The sequence below is a fragment of the Tauraco erythrolophus genome, chromosome 7 (assembly GCF_009769465.1).
Source record: "Tauraco erythrolophus isolate bTauEry1 chromosome 7, bTauEry1.pri, whole genome shotgun sequence".
NCBI lineage: Eukaryota > Metazoa > Chordata > Aves > Musophagiformes > Musophagidae > Tauraco > Tauraco erythrolophus.
The window spans coordinates 35,483,723-35,511,243 of NC_141471.1; the positions used below are offsets into that span (position 1 = coordinate 35,483,723).

The following is a 27,521-nucleotide window of genomic DNA, read 5'->3' on the forward strand; positions in this document are numbered from 1 at the left end:
GAGGATGTGCTGGAGGCCTGGGATGGAGATTGGGGGTATCCTTATCCCTTTTGAAGGATGAAACTGTCGAACAGCTGGTAAATTCTTTGGCGCTTCTGTCACTGACTCATGGTTACTAAATGCTCTATATTACTTGACAAAGAATTTGGGCATGTAGTACAGAAAATTTAAACTGACAGATCAGCACACGTGTACCACTGCAATCAAATTTCTTCCAAATACGAATGGGGTTAACAGGCTTTGCCATGCTGCCAGTGTTCGCAGATCCATCGTTTCTTGCACCACACCACAGCCACACCAGTTTCAGCTTACCCAGCTGCCTTTCCAAACCAGCCAGGTTAAGTGGGCAACACCACCGGCCGGCTCGCACGCACATCGGGGCCTGCTCCCACAGGGATCGGGCAGTGCAAGAACCCGAGGAAACCAACAGCACAACGGTAATTTATCCGGTTTTAATGCACCGACGACCAGCCCAGCCCACGAGAGGCTGCTAGGGACTCTCTGAAGCTGCAGCGAGGATACGCCAACCGCTGAGCTGAGCTTGCCCCGCGCCCCACTCGCCACTTGCCGCTCCCGGCCTACCCGGCCGCGCCCGCCCGCGCCGCCGCTGACGGCGCCCAACGGCACCTGCCGCGGAGTGCGCCCCCACCAGCCCCCCGCGCCGCTCGCTGCGCATGCGCCACCGCCCGGAACTACCAATCCCGGCGTGCCGCGCGCGTCCGCCGCCACGGCTGAGCCAATGGGGAGGGAGGAGGCCAATTCCCGCCCCCTCGCTCCCTGCGGAGGGAAACATCCCCAGCAGGTGTGGAAGAAATCAGCGGGCCGCCTTTCCCCCGCCTCCCGCTGAGCAGGGCGCGCAGGCAGAGCGCTCGTGCGGAAGGCTGTTACAAAGGAGTAGCGGAGCGAGGGGCGGGGAATAGGCCCCTGTTTCCATATGGAAACCACGAAGCTCTCTCCTCGTTCCTCTCCGGACGGGACGCGACGGGACGGGACGGGCTGGGGGGAGGGGAGGAGCCGCCAGCGGGATACGGCGCGGAGGGAGGAGGCCGCGCCTCAGGGGAAGCTGCGGTGCTGCTTCCCGCGCGCTGTCAGTTAGGAGTGCGCGAGGCGGGCAGGCGCCAGCGGGTTGGCCAGTTCCGCGCGGGGCCCCGCCCATCCCTCGCCGGATTTGCTGGCGGCCGGCGCGTACGCTGTCAATCAGCGCCAGGGCTGCGGGCAGACCAGGGGCTTACGGCTCGGCCGGGCCCCGCCCCGCGGCGGCCGAGCCCCGCCCTTCGCCTGCCCGCCCCTCGCGCTGTCAAGAGCGGCACGAGAGCGGGAGCCGGGGCCGCCCGCCCGCCCGCGCCTCGGCAGCTGCCGCCGCCGCCCCCGCCCCGAAGCGCGCGCGCCTCGGCAGCCGCGCCCCCTCCCGCCCGGCGCGCGGCCAGAAGGCGACGACGACGAGGAGGAGGAAGACGAAGACGAGGGTCCTTCGCCTGCCCCGCTGCCTGCCGGGGCCGGGCTCGCGGGGCGCCGCGTCCCGCCCCCGCCCCGCCTCCTCTGCCTGCGGCGTGGGGAGCCGGCCGGGCTGAGGCGGAGCGCGGCGGCCGGGAGGCTGGTGGCTGGGCTCGGTTTCCTGCTCAGTGGGCGTCAGGCGGGCCCCGGCGGGCCCCGCCCCCGATCGCCCTCCCACCCCCTCGCCGCCCGCCCGGCCGGCCCTCAGCTGTCACTCAAGGCGGCGGGCGGAGGCCGGCGGCGGCGGGCGGAGAGAGAGGCAGCTACGCCACAGCCCAGCGGCGGCCATTCGTGGAAAAATAGGCCGTCCCGCTCCTCCCAGCTCCGGCTGCGACCGGCCTTCTCCCCGCTACCCCCACCCCACCCTCCGCCTCCTCCTCCTCCTTCTCCTCCCCCCTAGAGCGGCGCCTCAGCGGGGCATTAATGCGGGATGAGCGGTATGTAACCCCCTCCCTCTCTCCCTCCTGTGCACACCCCTCCCTCCCTCCGCTCCTCCCTCCACCTTTCATCCCCCCCTCTATCCCGCCCTCCCGGGTTCCCCCTTTTCTTCCCTGCTTCTCCCCCTTCTTACCCCGCTCTTCTCTTGCTGTCCCTCCACCCATCCGTGCTGCTGCTTCTTATGCCCCCTTTCTTCTCTTCCTCCCCTGCCTGCCCCTCCGACTTGCCTCCTCCATGCCTCCCTCCTCCATTCCCCCTTTCTTCGCTAACCCTCCCTCCCGTGCACATCCCTCCCTCCTTCATTCCTCTTTTCCTCCCTCTTTCCCTCCCATGCACAACCCTCCTCCTGCCCCCTAAAGCATCGGCGGCCACTGAGTGGCCGTCGATGCTTTAGGGGGCAGGAGGAGGAGGAGGGCTGTGGGTGGTTTTTTTCCTGCTGTCTCTGGGAGAGGAAACCAAACCTCCCCTTTCTGGGTGTTAACTCTCCAGCCCCCATGGGTTGGGTTTTAAACCACGTTTCTTAGGACTCGTTCTTTTGTAATAATGATTTCCACTGTTGTGTTTATGAAGAGGTAAAGGCGACAAGCTGAGAACCAAAAAGGATATGCTCGTAGGTTTTGTTATTGTCTAAATGACGGTGAATAATTAACCTGTTACACTTGATATTTTTGCAGATCAAAAGAAGGAGGAAACTATGCCCACAGAGGGAGAGAAATCTCCCGAGGCAGAGAATAACAACAATAATAATAAAAAAGGGAAAACTGGAGGCTCACAGGTAAAGCATGCACTCTTGGATAGGGAAGTGCCTGAACTATTAGCATTTAAAATTAAATGTTCATCTAACAGCATTTCCTGCTCAGGGCATCTTTCTTTGGGTTGGATGAAACCTAGTTGGTTGGGTGCGATGTTTTTATTGCCTGGACATGTTTGGTTTTTTTGCTGCATTTTGCAGTGATCAGCTGCTTTCCATGTAATAGAAGCATTTTAATTTTTTTTGTTTGTTTGTTTTAGGGGGAATTTAAAAAAAATAAAAGACTGGATTGAGGATGCATTTGAGGTCCTGGCTGTCACATATTCATTGATAATTTGGGGCTTTATGTTTAAAGATTATTTACAGAAATACATACTTCCTTATACAGAGCTGTGTCATTGGTCTCTATGCAGAAGCACTGTTTTTTTTCTGCTTCCTATGTAAACCTTAATGCTTACTTCTGATGGTTCATACTCATGCTCTTCTCCTGAATCTGTTCTGTTTTCTCTTTTTTACGGATAGGATTCTCAGCCTTCACCTCTCGCTCTGCTCGCAGCCACTTGCAGCAAAATAGGAACTCCTGGTGAGAATCAAGGAACTGGACAGCAGCAGATTATTATAGATCCGAATCAAGGTTTGGTGCAGCTTCAGAATCAGCCACAGCAGTTAGAATTGGTAACAACTCAGCTTGCTGGAAACGCTTGGCAGCTTGTTGCTGCTGCTCCTCCTGCTTCAAAAGAAAATAACGTTGCTCAACAAGGATCTTCTGTTGCCTCGAGTGCAGCAAGTCCCTCCAGCAGTAACAATGGAAGTACATCTCCTTCAAAAAGCAAATCGAGCAATTCTTCTGCGACGACACCTGGACAATTCCAAGTCATTCAAGTACAAAATCCAAGCGGTAATGTCCAATACCAAGTGATCCCACAGATTCAGACAACAGAAAGTCAACAACTTCAAATCAATCCATCTAATACTACTGGTCTACAAGACATACAGGGTCAAATTCAGCTTATTCCTGCAGGGAATAATCAAGCTATCCTCACAACTGCAAATAGGACAGCTTCGGGGAATGTTATTGCTCAAAACCTAGCAAATCAGACGGTTCCAGTCCAAATTAGGCCTGGTGTTTCCATACCACTGCAGCTGCAAACTCTTCCTGGTACTCAGGCACAAGTTGTAACAACGTTACCTATAAACATTGGTGGGGTAACCCTAGCATTGCCTGTGATAAACAACGTGGCAGCTGGAGGAGGTTCCGGTCAAGTTGGCCAGTCTACTGAGAGCGGAGTTTCCAATGGAAATCAGCTAGCATCTACGCCTGTTACTTCTGCCTCTGTTAGTACAATGCCAGAGTCTCCTTCCTCATCTTCCACCTCTACGACCACTGCCTCAACATCTCTGACTAGCAGTGACACGCTAGTAAGCTCTGCAGAAACAGGCCAGTACACAAGCACAGCAGGTAGCAGTTCAGAGCAGGCAACTGAAGAACCTCAAACAACTGCTACAGACTCCGAGGCCCAGAGCTCCAGTCAGCTTCAGTCCAACGGACTACAGAATGTCCAGGATCAGTCGGGTTCCCTTCAACAGGTCCAAATTGTAGGTCAGCCTATTCTGCAGCAGATACAGATCCAGCAGCCTCAGCAGCAGATTATTCAGGCCATTCCTCCACAGTCATTTCAGCTCCAGTCAGGGCAGACTATACAGACCATCCAGCAGCAGCCTTTGCAGAACGTTCAGCTGCAGGCAGTGAGTCCTACTCAGGTGCTTATCAGGGCTCCAACTTTAACACCGTCAGGGCAGATCAGCTGGCAAACTGTACAGGTTCAGAATCTGCAAAGCCTTTCAAATCTTCAAGTTCAAAATGCTGGGTTACCCCAACAACTAACCATTACTCCTGTGTCTTCAAGTGGTGGCACAACCATTGCCCAAATTGCACCAGTGGCTGTTGCTGGTACCCCCATCACTCTGAATGCTGCCCAGCTTGCTTCAGTACCTAATCTTCAAACAGTAAGTGTTGCCAACCTGGGTGCTGCAGGTGTTCAAGTTCAAGGAGTTCCTGTTACCATTACCAGTGTTGCGGGTGAGTGGTCTGATAAAGTTTGGGGTTGGTTTTGTTTTGTTTGGTGTGCTTTGGTTTGGGTTGGGTTTTTTACTGTTGCAAGAGTACTAGACAGTTTTCAATTAGTACTTTTTTCAGAATTTTCTGTAATAAATGTTAAATCCTTAACTGTGAGAGAATACCTTATACGTATTAGTAAAAATTCAGATTTTAAAATAGCTGACATCTCTAAACATTGAGCTAACATTACCAGTTGCGTCAATTGAAATGGAACTGTTTGTATTTGATAAACTATCCTTAAATGATCTTGTTCTCCACCTTATTAAAGACTTGTAGGCTTTGGGAGTGAATGTGAGGCTCTACAGTTAGAGCTTGATTTGTTTAAAAAACAACAACAGAAATCCTTTTCCAACCAGGCAGTATTCCTAATCTCTGCATGGGGGATGCAGGATGACAAAGAGTGACAGTATGTGAACTGGGATATCTTGTGTCGTGGCATGTGTTTGTGTGGAAGTATTTGTTGTTATCCGTACTAACTTGTAAAGTTGTTCCCTTAGACGTTTTGAGGTTAAACGGAATAAGGTATGCTTGTGCACAGCATAGTTCCTGTGACTTGTCTTTTAAAAAAAATAAAAACAGCTGGTAACTGTACCTCAGTACTTGCTGATGAACTTTTGATACATAGTATGAAATGCCTGTTTGGTTATGCTGGTCTAATAGTTGGGAAAGGAGCTCTTTAAATGTTCTAGGCTGGATAACAGAGCTTAGTTCTAAAGTAAATTCTGTGCAAAGTCGCCGCAGTGTCCCACAAAGGCAACTCTTTGTAAAATTTGCAAACTTTTAATGTTTCAGATAAAACTTGATTTAGGGGTTCTCTCTGCCAGTTTGATAACTGCTTATTTCATACAAGCAAAAGTCTTCTATTGTAGTAGTTACAATAAACTCTTGTCTTAGCAGCCACCTGCCTGTAGACACAATTTTTTAGTATAAAACCATAAGAAAAAGCTTGCGTTTGCTGTCCAGTCTGCATAAACAAATGTTAGTATTGTATTGACTCTTAATCTGTTGGGGTTTTTTATAATTATGTGCTAGGATGAGAAACATTTAACTGGGCAAAGGATTGTTCCCTTTAACTGAAACATTTTTTGAGGAGATGAAACATAGTTTGATAATAAGGAATTTGTCATTGGGAGAATTTCATCTGCTACGGTACTCTTTGGCACTTACGTCATGTTGAAATACTAAGAGCTGGGTTGGATGCCTAAACCTGGCTTACTTAAGGAGTGTTACAGAAATGTTAATCTGGGTAATAAGAATTAAAATCTTGACCTTGTGTTTAGCTGTAATGGTTCAAAAAAAATTTGTCAGCTGGAGCTGACCAGCTGCTGTAATATATTGCAGTCTAATTTGTCTTGGAAATTTTTTTTTTGTGATGGGAAGGTGCTGGTTGAGTACTGTTGTTAGACAGAAGTTCCTACTTTGGTAGGGGATTCTTTATAGGAAGCCTGTTTTGGGAACAGCCTAGATTTGGGGGTACGGGAAGAACCTTTCCACATGCATTTTTTTCTTCCTTATTGATGGTGTACAACTGTTTAGTACACACTAGTAGGTATTACAACAAGAGATTCTGAATATCATCTTGCTTAGTTATCTTGACTACACCTCTGCTTGCATGTGATGTCTTTTGGAAAAGAAAAGGTTCAGAGATTTGTAACTGAGGATGAAGGAAGAGGAATGAGTCACAAGTATAGTCTTGGAGAAGCCAAGCCTTAGTCATACAGAGTTCATATGTTAACTAAACTTAAGCTTTGTGACCATTGAGTTACTCTCCAGCTATTTTTTTTTTTTTCAGTCCAGGTAGACCTTATGACTGTTTCCATAGTGCTTTTAATTTTATGCTAGTAGTTGTGAACTTTCTGACCTTTTCTCCATTCCTTCATATATATGGTACTATTTCTGTTCCCCAAGTCTTGAGGCTATGGAGAAAGAACAAACTTTGAGAATGTGAGAGATTAGTTATCATTTCCTTCTATTTATCTCTACTCTCCTATGAAACTTCCTGATGCTATGCTCTGGGAATGAGAGACATGGTAGCACGGAAAGGAGATGAAGAGTGTGATGTGCAGTGCTTAATGTATATTAAGTATTCAAGGAAATTAATATTATGAATCTTAAATGAATCTATTATGAAATAGATTTTAGCATGCTTGTAATTTTCTAAACTTTGCTTGCCTCTCACAAGGAATAAGCTGTCTCGATCGGGGCTATTAACTTCCTCAGATTTGCTATTTTGTATTTGAAATGTTTTTTGCTATTACTGTTACAGGAAACCTTTTTTTTAAAAAAAAAAAATAGACTGCTCAGTCACCTTGACATCTGCAGACTGGTATTTCCATTCTTTTTCTGCAGTACCTGTGCTTATCAGTATGAACTCTTTTGTACATTAATTGAACTCTTCAGAAGTGGATCATTTGCTACAAATGAGCAGTAGAAGTAGGTGTTAGAAATGAGCCATATGGAGGATGTCCAGACACTGTCAGGGAACAGACTGAGTGGAGGACTCATCCCATGCATTGATTCAGGTGCTCTAACTTTGTTAGGAAAAAAAAAATTACTTCATCCTTCACGCAAACCCAACTGCTCAAGCCACCTGAATTTCAGGGAAAAACAAATAAATAAATTGCAATAAGCATTTGTCTGAAATAACTGTTTCAGTTTAATTTTTGTGTGGTATTTCTGTTCCGTGACCATTGGTTTTTCCTAGTTATTTCTACAATGGAGTAATTTTGGTACCTTTTTCCTAGTTTTTCAGTAATAAATGAAATAATAACACAATAGAACTCCTAAATAAATAACTGCAAAGAACAAAAATTCTTATTTTAAAATTATTATGGAAATGTTAAGCTGTAGAACTATTGGGAAAGTATCTTTTTTTTTCTTTTTGTTCAAGTGGATTCTAAATTCCAAAAGAGACAAATTTCATGTTGAGAAGAAAAGTATTTAAATCTTCAAATACATATTATATTTTGGTCTGCTTTTAAAAGCTTTTCTTCAGGCCCTTGTATTTGTCCAGATGTGTTAATTGAGAACATAAGTGACTATGTGGAAGGAACTTGTTTTAGTACTAGATGGTTCTAAGAAAAATACATAGTTCATAAAACCATTTCCTTTTGGTAGTTTAAGTTTCTTTGTCCCTCAACACATGGGACTTAGAATATATTCATTTCAGGAATAGCACTGAATGTGCACGTTTGGGGGTGCTGAAGAATATAGGGTGAGATAAAACAGACCAGGTAAACTGTAGTGAAATGCTGAGTATTAATGGCTTCCTTGTAAAAGTTGTGTGTTCTGCCTGTAGGATTTCTTTCACTGGAGCCTTCAGAAGAGGTCATAAGCTTTTTCTGAACTTATTCTTTGTTTTTGCTGACAGTGGAAATCTGGTGGTGGAGATGATGTCTTTTCAGAATAAATCTGTTTCTTATGGAAAAAAAAAGAGATCAGACTTGTACCTACCTTAATTAAACATCTTGAAGTAATCTTGTTACATGATGATGATGGTATTTGTCCTGTACAAAAGCATGAGAGACACTTTTGTTTTAAGAATACTGAAAAATATTACTTGTGTTTTATGTATACTTAGTCTAAGCTTTGTTAGTTGCTTCAGGTAAAAGTCACCAGATTCCATCACCTTGCAACTCAAGTTCAAGCAATTTTACTTAAGAGTGGTGACATGGACTGAATTATGGGGAATTTGGAGTTCATCCACCAGAATAACCTGGAGGAATGACTTCTGCTCAGTGGTACAGTCTGTTGCCTGGCAATACTGGAGCTGCAGAGTTTTAAGTCTTTTGCAGAGATGCACTGTGGGCTCTAAAACATTTATTAATGACAATGAAGTCCGATACCAAATGTTCTTACTGGGGCACTTTAAAAATATCATGAACCTTGCCCTTCTGTTTCATACTCTGTAGTAATGTGAGTTACTAAGGCATTTTTCTCTTTGACCAGCTATTTTCATTGCCCTACTAATAGTTATGCAATTTGTCAGTACCTCCAGATCTTCTCCCGCTTTGTCGTGCCTTTTCTGATTTGTCTGCGTCCACCTTCAGCCTGTCTTCAAGACTCTCTTCCCTTTCCTTCTTTATTAACTCTTCTTGTGTGACAGTCACTAGTTTTATGACTTGCCATTCAAAGACTGAAGATGATGTTTCGATATTACTAGCATTCTGGTTCAAAATTTGCAGAGGAGTTTGAAACATTCTACCAAACTCTTTCAACAGGAAAGAAATGACATATAATATTAAATGTGTGTAACTGAGGAATAGTGACTAGAAAAAGGGAAACATCACACTTTAAAAGGATTAAAAAGGACGACCCTGGAAACTACCAGCGAGTCATCCTCACCTCTGTGCCTGGTAAGATCATGGAACAGATCGTCCTAGGGTCTATGTCAAGGCATATGGGTGACAGAGGTTCTTAGAGATAGCCAGCATGGCTCCACAAAGGGCAAATTGTGCCTAACTAAGCTGGTGATCATCTTAGAGTGAGTGTTGGGAGGGAAGGGAAGCAGCTGATTATCATCTGCCATGACTTATGTAAGGCCTTTGACATGATTCCGCACAATAGCCTTGGAGAGAGATGAATTTTATGGATGAACTGTTTGATGGATAAGGAATTGGCTGGATGGCCACATTCAAAGGGTTGCCGTTAATGCTCAGTCTCCAAATGGAGAACAGTGATGTCCCTCAGAGGCCTGTATACTGTTCAATATCTTTATTAATAAAGACTTAGTCGGACTGAGTGCACCCTCTGCAAGTGGGCAGATGACACCAAGCTGAGTTGTGCAGTTGACATGCTTGAGGGAAGGGATGCCAACCAGAGGAACCTTGACAAGCTTATGTAACCCTCATGAAGTTCAACAAGGCCAAGTGTGAGGTCCTGCATCTATGTTGAGGCAGTCCCCAATATCAACACAAACTAGGTGATGAATGGTTTGAGAGCAGCCCTGCAGAGAAAGACTTGGCATATTGGTAGATGAAAAATGAGATATGAGCTGGCAATCTGTGCTTGTGGCCCAGAAAGCCAATTCTGTACTGGGCAGCATAAAAAGAAGTGAAGCCAGCAGGTTGAGGGTGATGATTCTCTCTCTCTTCTCTGCTCTTGTGAGACCCCATCTGTTGTACTATGTCCAGTTCTGGGGTACCCAGTAGAAGACAGACATGGACTTGTTGGAGCAGGTCCAGAGGAGGGCTGTGAAAACGATCATGGGGATGGAACATGTCTCGTATGAAGAAAGGCTGAGAGAACTGGGATTGTTTGGGCTAGTGAGGAGAAGGCTCTGTGGAGACCTTATTGAAGTCCAATATACAAAGAGACCTTATAAGAAAGACTGGGATACTTTTTACTAAGGCTTGCCTGAAGTCATAGGATAAGGGGCAGCAGTTTTAAACTGAAAAAGAGTACGTCTAAGTTGAACATAAGGTACAAATGCTTTACTATGAAGGTGGTGAGATGCTAGAACAGGTTGCCCAGAGGAGTTAGGCATGAGGCATCCACGGAAGTGTTCAAGGCCAGGTTGAATGAGGCTTTGAGCAACCTGATCTAGTAGAAGATGTCCCTGCCCATGGCAAGGGAATTGAACTGGATGATCTTTAAAGGTCCCTCTGATCCAAACCATTCTACGAACATAAGAGTCAAAGGTGTTTCTGACCCTGACGGAGGGTGATGCGTATGAGAATAATCTGCTCAGATACTCTTCCCACCGTTCAATGATCAGCAGCTTATGTCTTCCTGAGTCAGAAGTGGGATTTTGTTGTATTGTTTTTATGTTTAATAATTCTTGATGGATTTTTTGCATGAATTTGTTTTTTTTGAGTCTGTAAATTTTTTACGTGTTCAATACTTGTCTTTAATAAATTCTGTCTTAATTGTTGTGTAAGACATTTTTATTTAATGTTCTCAAATTCCTGTATTATGAAAAATTAAATGATCCGATTCACCTTTATAGCGCTCACAGTCTTCTATTAACTATCACATACACTAGTTATTGAAGGAGGGAAAGGAGTTTAGCCTGAAGTCCTAGAATATTATACTTGCGTTGTTGAATGAAAGAAAATGTGTTTTCGTGACAACGTGTAACTTGTGAGTCTCCTCGCTTGTGTTAATGTAATGGTGAACATGTGTAGAAGCAGAAGTCAGTGATTTTTGTAGCGAAGCAAAGAGGGATGCCTGTAGGTGACAACAAGGTGAAAAGGGTTTAAAATAGCCACAGTATATACAAGCAAACTGGCAAATATAAATGCCAAGGGTGGAAATCAAAGGAGCTGAAGGATAGTGGTTGCATGATCTTTTTTTGACTAACATCCAGTGATTTCCTGGATGTTCATTGATAAGCAAGCTGCATCAAATAACTTGAAAGAAACAAGCTGCAAGCTATGCAATCTGCAGTAAAAAGATAAGTGCAAAGAACTGAGCTATTTTCCACAAAAGCAGAAAAAGATGCAGTTTGTCGTAGTTTTTTTACTTCATAGTGTGTTGCTTGGCATTCTGAGGGTGTAGTTGGGAGGAGTATAGAAGTTTAGCATACTTTTTCCTATGTCATGAAAGGTCACTTACAACTGTTCCCAGGCTGCCTTGAGCAGGGAATTGTTGCAGAGCCACAATGCTAAATATCATAGCACTGGCATCCTTTTCAAATGCTTCAGAGTAATTACAGGAGAACCATTTAGTCTTCTAATGATAAATGATAAAATTGCTTTGGTTGTGGGATTTTCTTAAACTGAAATTCAAAACAGTGGCAGAAACTGTTTAACAGCAAACAATGCTGGTGAAAACAAACATTTGCCTCGGTGATGGTAGATTAAAAATAAATTATCAATATACTGTTCCTGAACTTGATGCATAAGGAATGTGCAATCTACCTATTCATCTAAATTGCCTATGGAGAATAACCTGGTAAAAATGCCTCAGTAAAACAAGCCTTTTCTACCTGACCTGGGAGTAGCAAGGCATGACTTTGTCGTTACTTCTAGTTAAAGTGGGAAGGGGAAGCATTTCAAGTACCAATTTTGCATAGTTGTGAGGTGAAACAGGTTTCTAATGAGCCATTTCTCTGCTGTTAACTTCAAGAATTAAATGTAAGTGCTGAAGCCTTCAAAGAAGACTGTTAGTAAAACTGTATTTCCCTATTAGAGAATGTGATCTTATAAAAATGTTTCATCAATACATGTGCGGTCTCTGAGAATATCAGGTTTTGCCATCTCCTCTTTCATTCCCTATTGTCAGAAATCAGAGCATATAAAGCAGGAAATGAATTGGCTGAACTTTCATGTTCAGAAAATGTCAAGCAAGCAAACTGAGTGATACTGCACATCTTCATCAGCATGTTAGTATTTTATTTTCTTATCTTTTTTTTTTTTTTTTTTTTCTTTTTGAAGGTGCTTAGATCTGCACTAAGCCAACCTTCTTGTTCTTCCATTACCAGGCAGGGCAGGGTGGGTTGTGAGACGCGTATTCAAAGTCTGATTTCAATAGCTTCCTCAGTGTAACTTAAATTATGGGGCACTTAGCTTCATTTGACTTTCGTACAGGTAGATAAGATAAATGAGTTCTTACTGTTTTAATATATTACAAATGTGTAATGGCAATGGTGATTATTGAAAAATCTAACTATATATGGAATGGGATATCATGTTCTAAGAGGGATGTTAATTTCAAGTATAAACAATGTTATTATTGAAAAACAAACACATTTTTGAATGGTCAGTGATTTTAATGGACAATTTAGTTAATAAAAGTTGTTTTATTCATATACCGTATCATAGCAGCTTTGGAAGTAGTCAGGACTGCGTAATGAAATGTAATTTTTATAATGAATATTTTGTTCTGGTCATGACACTTTCACCAAAACAAAAGCTCTGGACATGTACAGTCTCTTGAGAAATGTAGCATCTTGGCACATGCTTTGGTTAGTTTGGGCTAGAGTTATATGGATTTCTATATGCATCCTTTCTTAGGAACGGAGTCCCGAGTGACATTTAACTGACACTGACAGTGGCTACCAGTCATACCTGAATCAGCTGGTTATTAGTAAACCATGTTATCTCAACATGTATTATTAGTCTTAATAGATTGGCAGACTAGTATCATTTTGTTGTAAAGAGAAAATGATCAGTTAATATCTTTCTGCCAAAAAGAGATTGGGATACATGTTAGGTACAAGTCTGACTTTCCTTAATTATAGAGTAGTTTCTAAGAAATACAGGCCCTCGTTGTCTTGTTTCTTTGGTCATCGGGAAGTAACTCTGACTAAAACATCAAGCTCTTCAGTTTGTTTGGAACCAAAAGGAAGGCCAGGGTAGGATTAAGCATACCATTTTATAGGGATAACAGTGTTACATAAGATGGCAGAACTTGTAAGAATTTGGATCTTGGAGACTTACATGGCCCTTCTTTTGTGGTTCTAGAATGTGTAGCTTTGGTGGTCCTTGCCTGATGAAGGCTGTGACAAAGTTACAGTTTTTAAATCTTTAATAAACAAGTTAGTCTTGGTATTCGTTAGCCTGTCTAACCATACCCATAGGCTGTTGTAAAACCAAGGCTTGCGTCTCATGTTTAGTCTTAATGTAAAATATCTTTAAAAACTTTTCATTAATCTTGTTTTTCCTGATAATACTTTTAATCACTTTGCCATTATTGTTTTTATTCTGAATAAATTATGAACTGCTATGCAGCTTAACTTAGTTTTAAAGTTAGCTATCTTCCCTTCTGTTGAAAAGATTTTCCATATATGTATCTGTTGACTAGTCCCTTTTGTGTATAGAGGCGTATTTATTTTTATCTTGATCAATATGAAGGTAACATTTCATATAGTCAAAATGTTTACTTCAAGGACAATCATGAGCCTTCTAGTCAAGTGTGAAATACGTAAGCTAGCTAAACTGTAGTCAAAAACCCCCCAAAGCCCAAACAGAAAACCCCTACCCCTCCTTCCCTCACAAAAATAGGGTACTGGAAACTTAGCTTTTGTTTTTTTCATGTCAGCCTCCTGTCCTTCCAAGATTAGGCTATTACTATTTCCATGGTAATATACAGAAATTGAACTGAGATGTTAAAAACCACACTTCCTGAGACCTGCATTTTAGTTTCCATATGGTGGAAATGTGTAAGATAGGCATTTGGTTTATTTTTTTGTTACTGTTTGTCAGGTATTGAGCTCTTCTGGTCAGACTGTAGAGACTAACAGTTGAAAAGATTCTTTCTCCCTATTTCAGAGGTAAGGATAAGAGTTGGAAAAAAGAACTGGACCACGTTCTGCCATGGCTATAAGCTGTAGAATAACCTGAGAGTTGGGTTGGGGTGATGGAGTAGATGAAGATGTTCAGTAAAAATGAACTTGGCCTCCATTTCTTAGATTTATGACTAGTTTCCATACAGTGCATCTGACATTCTGCAGCACAGTTGGCACCTGGGTTTTCAGTTATCAGTTTGCTCCAAGGTTCAGTATGAAGGGAACTACTTGTGTTCATCTGCAGACAAGTGTTCTTGAACAGTCATCCTAAATACACTTTTCTTTTTGATTGTTTTTTCGATGATGATGAAAATCAGTTTTTTTTGGAAGGGTCTCTTCCTTTAGCAGTAGTATAAGAAGTTACTTTTCTGATTCCAGTTCCTTCTTTAGAACACCTAGTAAATTGACCATATTTTCTTTCCATTGTAAGCCACAGCATCCAGAAAAACCAGAGACATTGCCTTGCTTTTACCGAAACTTCTACTTGGTTGTACAAGACTAAATTCTGTGATACTGTAGCTCTGTGGTTGATTTTTTTTTTATGTTACTTCTGTATAGGTCTTTCTGTGTTGTATTTGTAACAGCTCTTTCCGATGTTTAATACAGTAATAAAAAGAAAACTGGCTTTCAGTTTAATGAAAAATACTATCAGCTGGAAAAACTTCTTTTCTGTCTCAAAGTACTGAAGTAACTTCGGGTTGTGCTAAAGCACTTGGGTAAAGCTTTATGTTTTTGAAAAGTCATCAAAGTACCTTCATGAAACTTCTTGGGGATTATTTTGTCTTTGTGTTGCCAGTAAGATTCTTGCAGAAAAGAAAGAAGACATCAAGGTTTTTTTCAGGTATTTTAAACCCTAAAACTTACTTTTTTCCTGCCTTAAATCTCATGCTTTTAAGTAGTATTTTTCACAGAAGTTAAACTTAAATATGAGGCTATTCAGTAACTTTTGAACACACTGAGCCATTTGATATAGGCAGCTTTTAGAGGAGAGGATAACAAGTTCTTACAAATCTTGCCAAAGTTGGCAACAGGCAAAAGATCAAAAGATAGAAACTTGACGCAGTGCCCCTGTAGGAGGTAGAAAAGACAGATGTCTAGCTGATGCTGCGGTTTGCACTGGAGACTTTCTGCTTGTAGTAGCATCTGGACACAATGCCGGGCTATGATAACCCAAATTTCTTGTAGTAGTTGGATGGATCCAATTCCTCTCTCTCCTCCAAACTGTTCTTCTCTAGAGAATGTGTGGGTGCTTTGCATCAGCCCTTGTACAGTTTCTGTTTTGGGGAATTCTTCCTATGTCATGTGTTATTTCTTCATAAATCTTTATAAACCACAGCTTCAGGAGAGGGCAGAATTGTCTGTGAACCATTTAAGTAGCTCGGAATCACATCATCTTCTGTGTAAATACTAAAACTCAGTGTTGTCTTCACATATATTTAATTTTAAGATATGATTTGCATTTTATTCTTTAGCATGAAACCTTCCTAGTAGATTTCATTTGAAAAAAAAAATTCTCCATCAACTATTGGCACAGACTTTTTAAAAATTTTTAAATCTTGGCTTATCATAATCTAAGTATTATGTTATATAGAAAGTTTTTATAAATATATTCTATTATTAATAAATGTAAAATATTCTGTGTTAGAGTAAAGGATGTTTGCAAGCTGACTGTGCTTGATGTATGCAGGGGAAGGGGAGATGAGAAACCTCTTTTCCCCTATTGCTTTGCATCAGTAACTTGTTGAATGAGTGAGTTGCTGCATCAGCTCTGATGCTTGTAGAGCTTTGGAATTCTGCAAACTGTCATTAACTTTACTTAGATGTCTTATAGTAATATACCTTGAATTATGAATGTCAATTGCAACCTTCTCTTTCATTTTTAGAATATGTAATTGAACGAATTTTCTTTTTTGCAACATTAGCCATTCTGGATCTTGGTACGTTTTGCAAAGTGTTCCTCAGATTTTGCAGTAAAATGCACGCTACTGAGATAACTCTCTGTCATTAATGCTATCATCTTTTGGACTGCTGAATGCTGGTTGCACAACAGGAACAGGAAATCTAAACAAATTGTTTTGGGGAACTAAGTACCAGAAACTAGAAGTGTCCTTTTCTTGGTCTTAAATTTTTCTTTCTTCCAAGATTCATTTTTCTGAAGCTTGACTCCCATGATTTCTGTGGGTCATTAAAGTTAGGTCCTTTTCTTCCCTTTCTGCCCTATTTTGTCTCAAAGAGTAGTTTTTCATGCTTGTTACTTGAGGTGAACAAGAATAGGGGTGCAGGTGCAACATGTAGTAAAAGGAAACTTGTTTTCACTTATGATGGATGGCCAAGCCTAATAACCCTGATCTTCAGTGGTGAATCACTCTGTAGGAAAGTACTTCCTAGGTACTATGTATTAGCTTTCTTTAATCATCCAGATGGTATTACAGAGTTATTATTTTGCAAATTAGCTTTGAAGCCTAAAATCAATTTAGATGTGTGTGTGTGTATATATATATAATTTGGCTTCATAGAAAACTCAGTAATTTTAAGTAATTACTTGCGTGAATGTGTTAGACTTGTGTACGGTAAAGTGTATATGAGTTGTAACTGCTAAGGTGCAGTTTTACTGCAAAACTGGAAAGCTGACAAAGCGGTGCTGAAGAACAAAGGATGTGCAATCCTTTATCTTGATAATCCTGTATCTTGTGATAGTAAGTAATGCGTTTATTTAACCGCCTATGTAGGAAAGATCAGCGACTAAAATCATGCAGGTTGTTCTATTTGAGAAGCTTTAAAAATTTCTATAATGTTATTCTTAATTACATTCAATCTTAATCATATATGCAATATTGCAATGAGTGAAAATCTTATTGCACTTGATTTGCGAAATAAATACCATATCAGGTTGCCTTGTTGCTTGCATGTTGTCCTGTGGTCAAATAAATGGTTACTATCCAAAAGAAAGAGACAACCTAGACCTGAGAAAATGAAATGCAATGAGGTAGTTGATATCAGTGTTATTTTGTACACTAACATTTTGTTGTAAGTAAACGTTTTAACCTGACAGTATTTACAAGAAAGTTCAGTCATACACAAGTTCAGTGATGATTTTGTTAATCAGGATGTTTCACAATTTCGAGAAATCACTGTTGAAGAAGCCATGGGAATGTGAGAAAAAACTTTTATCTTCTAGAAGTAGGTGTAAATGTGCAGTGACTGCTTTGACAACTCTTATAGAATAACGTAGATGAACTGAAGTGTGACTTTGTTCCCTCATGTAATGATTTGTTTAGACCTCTTTCTGAAATCTGTGTTGAAACATGAGAGCTCTTGCTACTGAAAGGTTTGATTATGAATGTTGAAGTGTAGCGATATCAAGTCTTGTGGTTTGGAGTATGTCAAGAAGCAGCAATGTCAAGTAATCTCATGATTGTAGCAGAATTTCTGAAAGGCTTTAGATGGTATTTTAACACTCCTAGTAAGAAGTCATATAGATTATTTTACTAGGTCTTTTTTCTCCATCTAGAAAGTGTCAGGAGATCGTTCTGTTCCTGTACGGATAATATCATCTCAGCCACTTGTTTTTAGAATAAGCAGGGTCTGTTTCAAATAAAAAGCTAATTTATATCTAGATCCTCTCTATTGAAAAATCCTCATTTTTATAAACTTCTAGAAGCTGGCCTGACTTAATTTTGTAGGCTACTGACAAACTCATATCAACAGTTAAGTTTTTTCAGTATCTTTTCTTCAAGAAACTTGACTTAACAAATAATGAAATTTCTTTATCCTCTCTTAATAATGATATAGAAGTTAAGATATAATTGATGATGAGGCTTAGTTTGAGATTTAGAGCAGGACGTGTTCTATCAGTTGTTTTGTGAAAATTTTTTGATTTTTCATCAAGAGAAAAGATTTTTCAACTAGTCTAAAATACATTCATTTTACTTTCAAAGAACAAGAATGAAAAATTTTATGTTTATCAACTTTAAAATTAAATAGATGCATTTCTTTCTATCCTATATGCTACTAGTGTGCTAGCTTGTTGGGGTGCTCTTTCAGGAGTTCAAAACAAAAATTAACTCCAGTAATTACATTATTTAACTTCCCAGTGTTTTCTGATAACTATGTAGATCTGGGGCAAAGAATATTTATTAGATATGTGTGCTTCCTTCAGTTATTCTTTTACCTCAAAAAGTAGAGATTTGCTTATTAAATATTGTGGCCTGGATCTTTAAATAAGGCTATTTGTGTGATATTTTGAGAGTTGCAGAACATTCTGCTCTGAATTTAGTAAGTAGAATGCAAGGGAAGAGAGTTTAAAATAACAGCTTCATGAGATTAATTTAAAGAAGAAAATCAACATTCATATTAGAAAATGTAATAACTTTGTTAATGCCATCTAAAGAGCAGTCACTTAATTACTGTTTAACTGTGAAACCGTATGGATAATGTAGTTGTCTGCCTGAGCAACCTTACTTCTAGCATTTTCTCTTTTGTATTTTTGTTGTCACCTTCACAGTTCTCGTGAAGAATTTCTACTCAGATGTATCACTATGTTTAGTAAATAGATTAAGGTTTTAGCTCTGTAGTGTGTATCCTATACTCCAAGATACATGTGATCCTCACATGGGAGAGGGAAAGTCCGAAGCAGATAAGTATGTGTCAGCAGTGGTACTTGATACTCTGAAGAAGTATCAGAAGACCCTTGTGTGGTTGGTCATCTTATGACTTAAAGACTGAAAGCTGGTTCATATCAAATCAGGACATTATATTGGATTTTTAGAAATGGTGAACAGGCTTCCCCATAAATGTGGATTGGTCAGATCCAGCAAGAGTTATGTCCTGGACATTCATCACTGTAGCACTAGTCACACAGTGAAAAAGGAGTCATCCTCTTCAGGGTTGAAGTGCCTCAATTCACATCTTTTTTGGAAAGCCTTAATCTGGCAGCCTGGAGGGAAGTTGCATTGAAACTTTAATATCGATTCAAGAAAATCAGAGAGAAAGGGAAGGTTGAGAGAAAATGATGCTCTTCCGCTGTGTTCTCACCAGACAGGTTAGGTCCCAGGACTTCTTTGCTCAAGTAGGACATTGTGACATGAGTGGAGTCATCCCTCTAAGAGACTGCAATGACAAAGGATAATTCTTAGTAAGGTACTTGAAAACATAACTGATAGTGAAAATAGCAAAACAGGCTATTTTCATTGTAAGTGTGGCCATAGTATCTGTTGCACCTTTAACTTTTGCAGTGACCATTCATAGACTCATAATCTACAGTGCTGCTCTGTGACTTAAAGGGGTTTGTGTCTTGGGTACATTTAACAGAGTGGTTTATGCTCTGTGAAAGACAAGCTGAGCAAGTTCTTCCTGTTAATTTATTTACCTTTGGCTAACCAAAAACTGTAGCTGGTTTTCAACACAAGCAATCACATTATCATGTTAAGATGAGCTTTAGATATAACAAGAGTGCTCAGCCTTTTCTGACTCTGGCTACTCATAGGACTCAGTCAGCACTGCAGCAGCTTAACAGCCTGACAAGGAATTGCCCCTGGACCGGCACTTTCTTTGGAAGCTCTTGTGGCCTCATCTGCCACTGTTAGACCCAAGTACTCGATACTACTATTGGCATTTATGCCACAATGTTTTCTTTGCCCTGTCATATTCTCTCTCAAGGATTCTCGTGAGTGCTTTTCTTTCCCGTTAGAATATGGGAAATAAATTTATTTCCAGTACATTGCTATTCTGAAAAGAAAGACTTTGTTCCATCTTAGACATATGGAAACTCTGCACTCAAGATTAAGCCTGTAATTCTTTTTCTATGGTTCCTCTGCTGCAAATACCACACTTTTAAAAGTTTTTTTTTTTTCTTTAGTTTTACCACCTACCTGTCCAACAGCAAGTGGATTCAAGCGTTATCTCTTCTGGGTTTGTCCTCGTTCTTCTCAGACAACCAAAAGTACTCAGCATCTGTCAATAGGAATTCATGTTTATTCATATCTAGGCAGATCAGGTGCAAGTTCCAGACTGAAACCAAGAGAGATGGAAAACTTGGTCAGTGCTTCTGGTGAAAATAACCTGGTACTGACCTAGGCACAAGACAGATTTATTCTATTTCCTGTAGCCAACTGTGGCCTACTAGAGGACAGTCTAGTCACTTTGAGAGGTTGTCTGTATGTCGTGTTCTTTAGTCCTAACCTGTCTGCATGTATGTGGTGGTGTTAGGTGATGTGTGCTAGGTTTCATCTATGGCTGTTATCATGGTGTTATACAAGATAGCCTGTCCAAGCTTATATTGCTCCTCAGGAATCATGTGAATGAAGTAGTCACTATCCCCTGCTGTGTTGCATATGAACTGACTTGGTAGCTAGGCAGTTCAGACTTCAGAGAGAGTGTTCTCAGTCTTCTCCCCCTTGATGGTGTCTGTTAGAGATGCTTGAGGAGTTAAGTTGCAGTACCCATTTGAATCTCTCTGAATCATGTTATCTTCAAGGGATTTAAATTAATGCTTCAATACTGAGGACTTTTCAGTCTTAAAATATTATAGTCTATTCTAAGGAATTCTAGTTAGTAATTACACTCTCTCAATAAGTAGATAGTATTTCCTCTTATATCCCATTTGTATGAAGACGCTGAATTTTTGAAAATGGCAGCATCTAATGATATTTTGTCCCATTCCTGTTACTAGCAGGACTGGCGTTCAGTGTTCTCAGTTTGCAACTGGAAGTCATATCTCTGTGTCAGATTTAGTTTGTCGCATTATTTTCTTAGACCATATTTTTTAAGCAATCATAATATTAACCTGCTGCTCAAGAAACCACACGTCTTACTTATATTGGACTAGTCTTTATTTTGCTTTAATATCAAGACAGTAATCCTGGTTTCCTTTGATCAAGAAAGCCAATGAGATCAATGAACTTATGCAATAAAACTGAATCCTTAATTCATCAAGTCAGTCTTAGAATTCCATTTGATTCAGTCAAGCTGCTTTTCCAGTCTTCTTGAAAACATACTCTCTTCTGTTAGACAAAATCATAAAATCATAGAATATCTCAAGTTGGAAGGGACTTACAAGGATCATTGAGTCCAACTCCCTGCTCCTCGCAGGGCTACCTAAAACTAAATCATATGACTAGGTGCGTTGTCTAGATGCTTCTTGAACTCTGACAGATTTGTTGCTGTAACCGCTTCCCAGGGGAGCCTATTCCCGTGACTGACCACCCTCTCAGTGAAGAACTTTTTCCTAGTGTCCAATCTGAACTTTCACTGATGCAGCTTCATTCCATTTCCATCGGTCCTATCGGTGGTCACTAGAGATCAATCAGTACCTCACCCTCCGCTGCCCCCGTGAAGAAGTCGTAGACTGCAATGAGACTGCTTCAGCCTGCTCTTCTCCAAGCTGAACAAACCAAGTGACCTCAGCTGTTCCTCATAAGTCTTGCCCTCAAGCCCTTCCACCATCTTGGTCACCCTCCTCTGGACACACTCTAATATTTGATGTCCTTCGAATATGAAGGCACACAAAACTGCACACAGTACTCGAGGTGGGGCCACATCAGTGCAGTGTAGAGTGGGACAATCACCTCCCTCACTATGCTGTGCTGGATGCACCCCAGGACACGGTTGGCCCTGTTGGCTGCCAGGGCACACTGCTGACTCATATTGAACTTGCCATCAACCCAAACCCCAGAGCTCTTTCTGTGGGGCTGCTCTCCAGCCTCTTGTCCCCTAATCTGTTTGTAAAACCAGGATTACCCTATCCCAGGTGAAGAATCCTGCGCAAAAAAAAACCCAAAAAAACCCAAAGAAAACCCAAAAAAAACCCCAACAAAGCTCTGGTAGGCTAGCTTGTTCGAGTCTAGTCTTTCTTTTTCTTTGTGAAAGTTCAAAGGTTGGATGAGGCTTTGGGCAACCTGGTGTAGTGGAGGGTTTCCCTGCCCATGGCAGGGGGTTGGACCTAGATGATCTTTGAGGTCCCTTCCAACCCTAACCATTCTATGATTCCTTTGTGGCTCAATGTTGGTTCAGGACAGGTTGTAGGAGAAATGATAATTCTGTATGTGCCATAAAGCAACCTTTTAAATTAGCTAATTGTAGTTTTCTGAATGTAGATATATTTTTCAAAGGTTATTAGAGACATTAATTGGCAATAGATTTAACAATTTTTCTGTGTAAGATTTTGTTTAATGTTTTGTCATTTATCTTAGCTTTTAAGAAAAACAAAACACTTGTTAAACTAGTTCACGTTTCTTAGTGTCAGTCAGTAATTTGCAGTCTTGTACTGTTCTAATAACAAATTACATTAAACAGGGCTACCTAAGCTAGCAGGTAAGTACTCTGGTAGCGCTTCAGGAAAATGGCTGGATATAATATTCGTTTCGTGGATTCCCTTAACTTTAGGTGGATTTTTGTTCTAGAAAACATAAAAAGTTTATTTGTGCATTTCACATATTGAAATGACTAAGAAAAGGTACAAACACTTTCTTATTTTACAGGCCAACAGCAAGGACAGGATGGAGTAAAAGTACAGCAAGCCACTATAGCTCCTGTTACTGTAGCAGTAGGTGGCATTGCGAATGCAGCAATTGGTGCTGTTAGTCCTGATCAGATAACACAAGTGCAGCTGCAACAAGCCCAACAAGCTTCTGACCAGGAAGCACAACCTGGCAAGAGATTGAGAAGAGTTGCCTGCTCATGTCCTAATTGCAGAGAGGGAGAAGGAAGGTAAATGTAAACTTTATCAGTAGGTATTTAGGCATCTTATCGCAGTTTGCCTCATTTGGGCATGAGATTTTCTTATAATGCTTACGTTTTTAATGTTTTCTATTAGAAAGTATGTTTATATATTTCTTTTCAGACAGATTATAATTGTCTCTATTAGCATGAAATATTTTTCCTAATAATATTTTAGAATATAATTACTTACCTGTTTAAATATGATCTTTTTAGAGGCAGCAATGAGCCAGGAAAAAAGAAACAACATATCTGCCATATTGAAGGATGTGGAAAAGTTTATGGCAAGACATCTCATCTTCGAGCACATCTGCGCTGGCATACCGGTGAAAGACCGTTTATATGCAACTGGATTTTTTGTGGCAAGCGATTTACAAGGAGTGATGAGTTACAAAGACATAGAAGAACCCACACAGGTTGGTCAGCTCTGTCTGTATGCATAATATAGCAAGTCTGAAACCTAGTGGCGGTGGTTAAACAGTGATATCAAAGTTCTCATTTATTAGGATCTCTGAAAACTACTTTTAAATATAAATAAAGTAACTGTAAAACAGAGGAAGTGGTAGCTTTCAGTTTTCATCAATTCGAGCTGACTGTGAAATATAAATCAATAAAATGAGATCTGTTCCAACTGTTCCTCTGTACCTATACTAGAAAAAGATGACCATTTCATCACAGATAGCTGATGTACATTAGCTACTACCTGATCTAAATTCGACACATTTAGATCAGGCACATAGAATTGGCCATGGACCAGGGTCGTTTCCTCGCTTGGACTGGCTCAGTTCTTAAGAAATGTATTGACCTATGTCAGATTTGGTCTTGGGAAGTTTCTTGTGAGTGAGAACTGATGAAGCAAGTTCTTTTAACAGTTCAGATGGGAAAGGTGGACCTTTTAGAAACTGAAAACTTTATCAGCCTTCATATTTCTAGCCCCAAGGTGTCCCACTCCGTGTTGTCGCCCCCACCACCCCCCCCACTTGTATGGGAAGACAGCACTTGAAGCCAAAGTGCTAATTACATTTCAACAGTGATAGTATGTTGAATTATCTCTCTTGATTCAAATTTCATACATCCTCATGGAGCTTTGGGATTCATGGTTCCAAATTCCCTTCTCATCACTGTAATCAACATAACAAAAGTATCCTTAAAAAACACTAATGAGTTGTTATTTCAGGGCTTTTACCTCTCCTACTCTGTCAGGTTTATGGAGGTTTGTGAAAATTCTCTGGTGACCTGAAATTCAAACTTCTCACCAGCTAATCACAGCATAGCAAATATTTGTTGAGGACATTTTAGTAGGGAAGAGTAGATTGCTAGAAGTCTGACTTAACAGAACTCACCTGGAAATCAGACAGATAGTGAAGAAAACATTTTATCCTTTTAAAAACATTGCAAATATTGAACAGAAGAGGGTCAAATTCAAATGATCAAGCACTGTTCGATGCTCTCTTTCAGTAACATTTTGGTTTTGTTCTTCTTTCAACAAAGGTGAAAAGAGATTTGAGTGCCCAGAATGTTCTAAAAGGTTTATGCGAAGTGACCATCTCTCGAAACATGTCAAAACTCATCAGAACAAGAAGGGTGGTGGAACAGCCCTTGCTATTGTTACCTCAGGAGAACTGGACTCTTCAGTTACTGAGGTTCTTGGTTCTCCAAGAATTGTCACTGTTGCCGCCATTTCTCAAGATTCAAACCCAGCAACCCCTAATGTTTCAACAAACATGGAAGAATTCTGAAAGGATCATTTATATGGACGCCTAGTGCTGCACTTAAGTTTACATACCTTTCAGGATATGGAAGTGGGCTGGTAAAGTGGATTACAGAGCAGGAAATCATGTTTTCAGTCACGACTTCTGTAAGTGTTCCAGGCTGGAGGGCCAGCATGGGAAGTGTACACTGGTGCAACAAGACAAAAATTTCAAAAATACAAACAGCGCAAATTGATGTACTGGATAAACAGATGGGGGAATATTATTTCCATACTGTACTTTTTTAGTTATATGTCTGTATATCATGTAATGATTTTAAAGGAACCTTCCCCCCGTATTTTAGCATTGTATGTTAATGTGTTTATAAAATCAGATAATACCAATGTAAACCAGGGTGAATCTTGACTAGGATTAATATCATTTGATGAAGGTACTCTGTTTTTAAAATAAATTTGTAATATTTTCATGAGAATATCCTTTTCCCATAAGACACAGCAAAACGGAATACAGATTGAATGACAGTGGAAATATTTTACATTTTTGTTTAGTCCATAGAACACGTCAGTTGATTTTGGCCGTCTTTTCTCAAGCTTTGGAATTACTCAAATAGCAGCTGGATGGTGCATGCTGCAAAGTGGTTCTGAGGTGGACCTCATTAATTTTGACCACTACATTATAGTAGTGTGTATAAATGACAATCAGTGAGTTCTAATTCCTCTCTTTGTTTGGAGAGCTAAGGTTATATAGAATTAGTGTATACAGTAGGAGAGATAAAACCATAGAAAGATATTAACGTAAGATTTTACAAAAGTAATGGTGTCTTTATGTAGGATGAAAAATGAATATGGCAACTTTTGTGTCAATTTTTGGTATTTCATTTCATTATATTTTAAAACATCCGTGGTCCATTTCTAACTCGTAGGTAACAAGAATCATAAAAACTCAATCTTAAGTATTTAAATGTTTTAATTTTGTTAGAATTCATGGAAATTAATCAGACAATTGAGTGTTGTAGCTCATTCTCCAGTATCTTCTCTCTGTAAATACTAGTTGTTGTATTGTGGTTAATGTGCTGAGTTCTTTATGCTTTGACTGAATAGCCAAAGAAAAGAATTAATTATCACATTTTAACCAAAAAAAAAGTATTGAAAGTAAACATTTTCTCTCTTTCCCCTAAATATTACTGTCTTTGTTTTCTCTTCAAGGATAATATGTGGGCTGGTAATAAATATCTGTTACCTGTCAAATCTTACATTGAGCCTCCAACCACAAACTGGGGAAAGAGGAATATAGTTATCTTTTTACTACATGACTTTTGATTTCAAAGGCTTGGTTACGTTTTCAGATGTACCAGTTTAATAGGAATATAGAGGAAATGAAAAACAACAAAAACAAACTTCATTTTGTATGTGAAAACTGCAGTACGTACAAGGAGGAAAGATGGCCAAATATTTCATACTCAGGATTTTTAATTACTTCCCATAGGCATAAATGTAACCTTTTACACATACAGTCATTTGGTAATAATTCTCATGACCAGTTTTTTAAAAAATTTATACACCTAAATATTTTTGGTGTAACTAAAGGAAGTACAGTGCAAGAAGGATAAGGCTTTTTTTCCCTGCAAATTAGGAAAGGAAGAATGTGTTTGGTAACTGTTGGTTTGAGAGACATTCCCTCACAAAACATACACTTCTCATCTGAATACTTTATCAATTTTGTGGTGTTTTCTGTATTTTGAAGCAAGAGAAATACCAATCATTGTTTACACTGTGTACACTTTAGGCCAGCCCTTTGTAGCAAAATACTAAGCTGAAGGTATTTTATACTTTCAGTTTACATTAAAAAGCTTTGAGATTAAAGAAAAACAATTTTACACTGTGGTTATAAATTTGAAGTTTCTTAAAGCTTTTGTAGACTTGTAACAGAGTCTTTAAATTTTAGTTGGGTTTTGTACATTATTTTGTATATTTTATTTAAAGTACTCTTAACTGATGTATCTGGATTTAAAACATCAGAAACAAGTAGATGTTACATTTAATACAGATGAACATTAGGTAGTATTAACTGTTAATTTTATTATATAGGAAATGAAACGTCAAATATATATTTTATCATTATGCTTCACAATCAGTGCTATAAATTTCTTTATGCAAAGAAAAACTTTCCTAATGTTAATACCATGTTTCCTAGAAGTTAACAATTTTTGTAAACTGAAGTTATGAGCATTCTGCACAACCATTTCATATATAATTTTTTCATGCATACTTACGTATGCAGATAGGTAACTGAAGTCATTTTTAATCTGCAATGAATCCCTATTATAGATGTATCAAAACCTAAATCTGGTTGGCTTCATAGCATCTCAAGTACATTAACTTGTGTTAGCAGGTGCGCATTTTACCGCTGGAATTAGAAACATTTTGCCAGTCTGTTCTGCATACCATTCTGAATCCACTTTTCTGTCTTAAAAGGATCGTAAATTTCAATGTCCTTTATTCGACTCAGTGGGATATAGCTGTTGTAAGTAATAGGGCACAGATGTGCAGTAGTATCTTGTTTAATGGCATTTCACTGTTCATTCCCTTTGCCACCGTTAAAAATTTTGCTTTCTTGTAATTATCAGTGCAAAGTGTATTTACCATGGTAGAACTCCAGTGTTAGAGTAGTTTTTTTCTTACAATATACTTTCTTTGGTTAGGTTTGTGTATGTGTTGCCGATTACATTAGAAATTGGTGTTAAGTCATTATTTATCACATTCTTTCACGAGAGCAGTAATAAAAGTGTGTAATCTAGGAGAAAAAGTTAATTTGTCCAAGTTAGGTAAGCATGATGTTTAGGTCCTATTTTTCAATTTTATAACTGTTTTATTGCAACAATATTTGTATTTAAGTCTTCATTTTAATGCCTTGTGGTGTTTTTTTATGCATGTCACTGAATTGTCATCCCGCAAGAATTGATGTGCAGCATAGGGTATTAAATCTACATAATGATTTTGAAACAGAAAAATAGTTGATGGTAAAAATGTAAATGTTTTGCAAAATTCCTTATAAAAGTTTTGT

The 27,521-nt window shown here is 39.9% G+C and overlaps 1 protein-coding gene across 1 annotated transcript; it reads left to right on the forward strand.

Moving 5' to 3' along the window:
* The first annotated feature begins 1,796 nt into the window (after positions 1-1,796).
* SP4 (Sp4 transcription factor) lies at positions 1,797-27,521 on the forward strand. Its single transcript, XM_086614675.1, has 6 exons — positions 1,797-1,931; positions 2,607-2,707; positions 3,206-4,763; positions 22,509-22,737; positions 22,963-23,162; positions 24,238-27,521. Exons 1-6 carry the CDS (start codon positions 1,925-1,927, stop codon positions 24,483-24,485), a joined length of 2,343 nt encoding a protein of 780 aa, XP_086470801.1. The 5' UTR covers positions 1,797-1,924; the 3' UTR covers positions 24,486-27,521.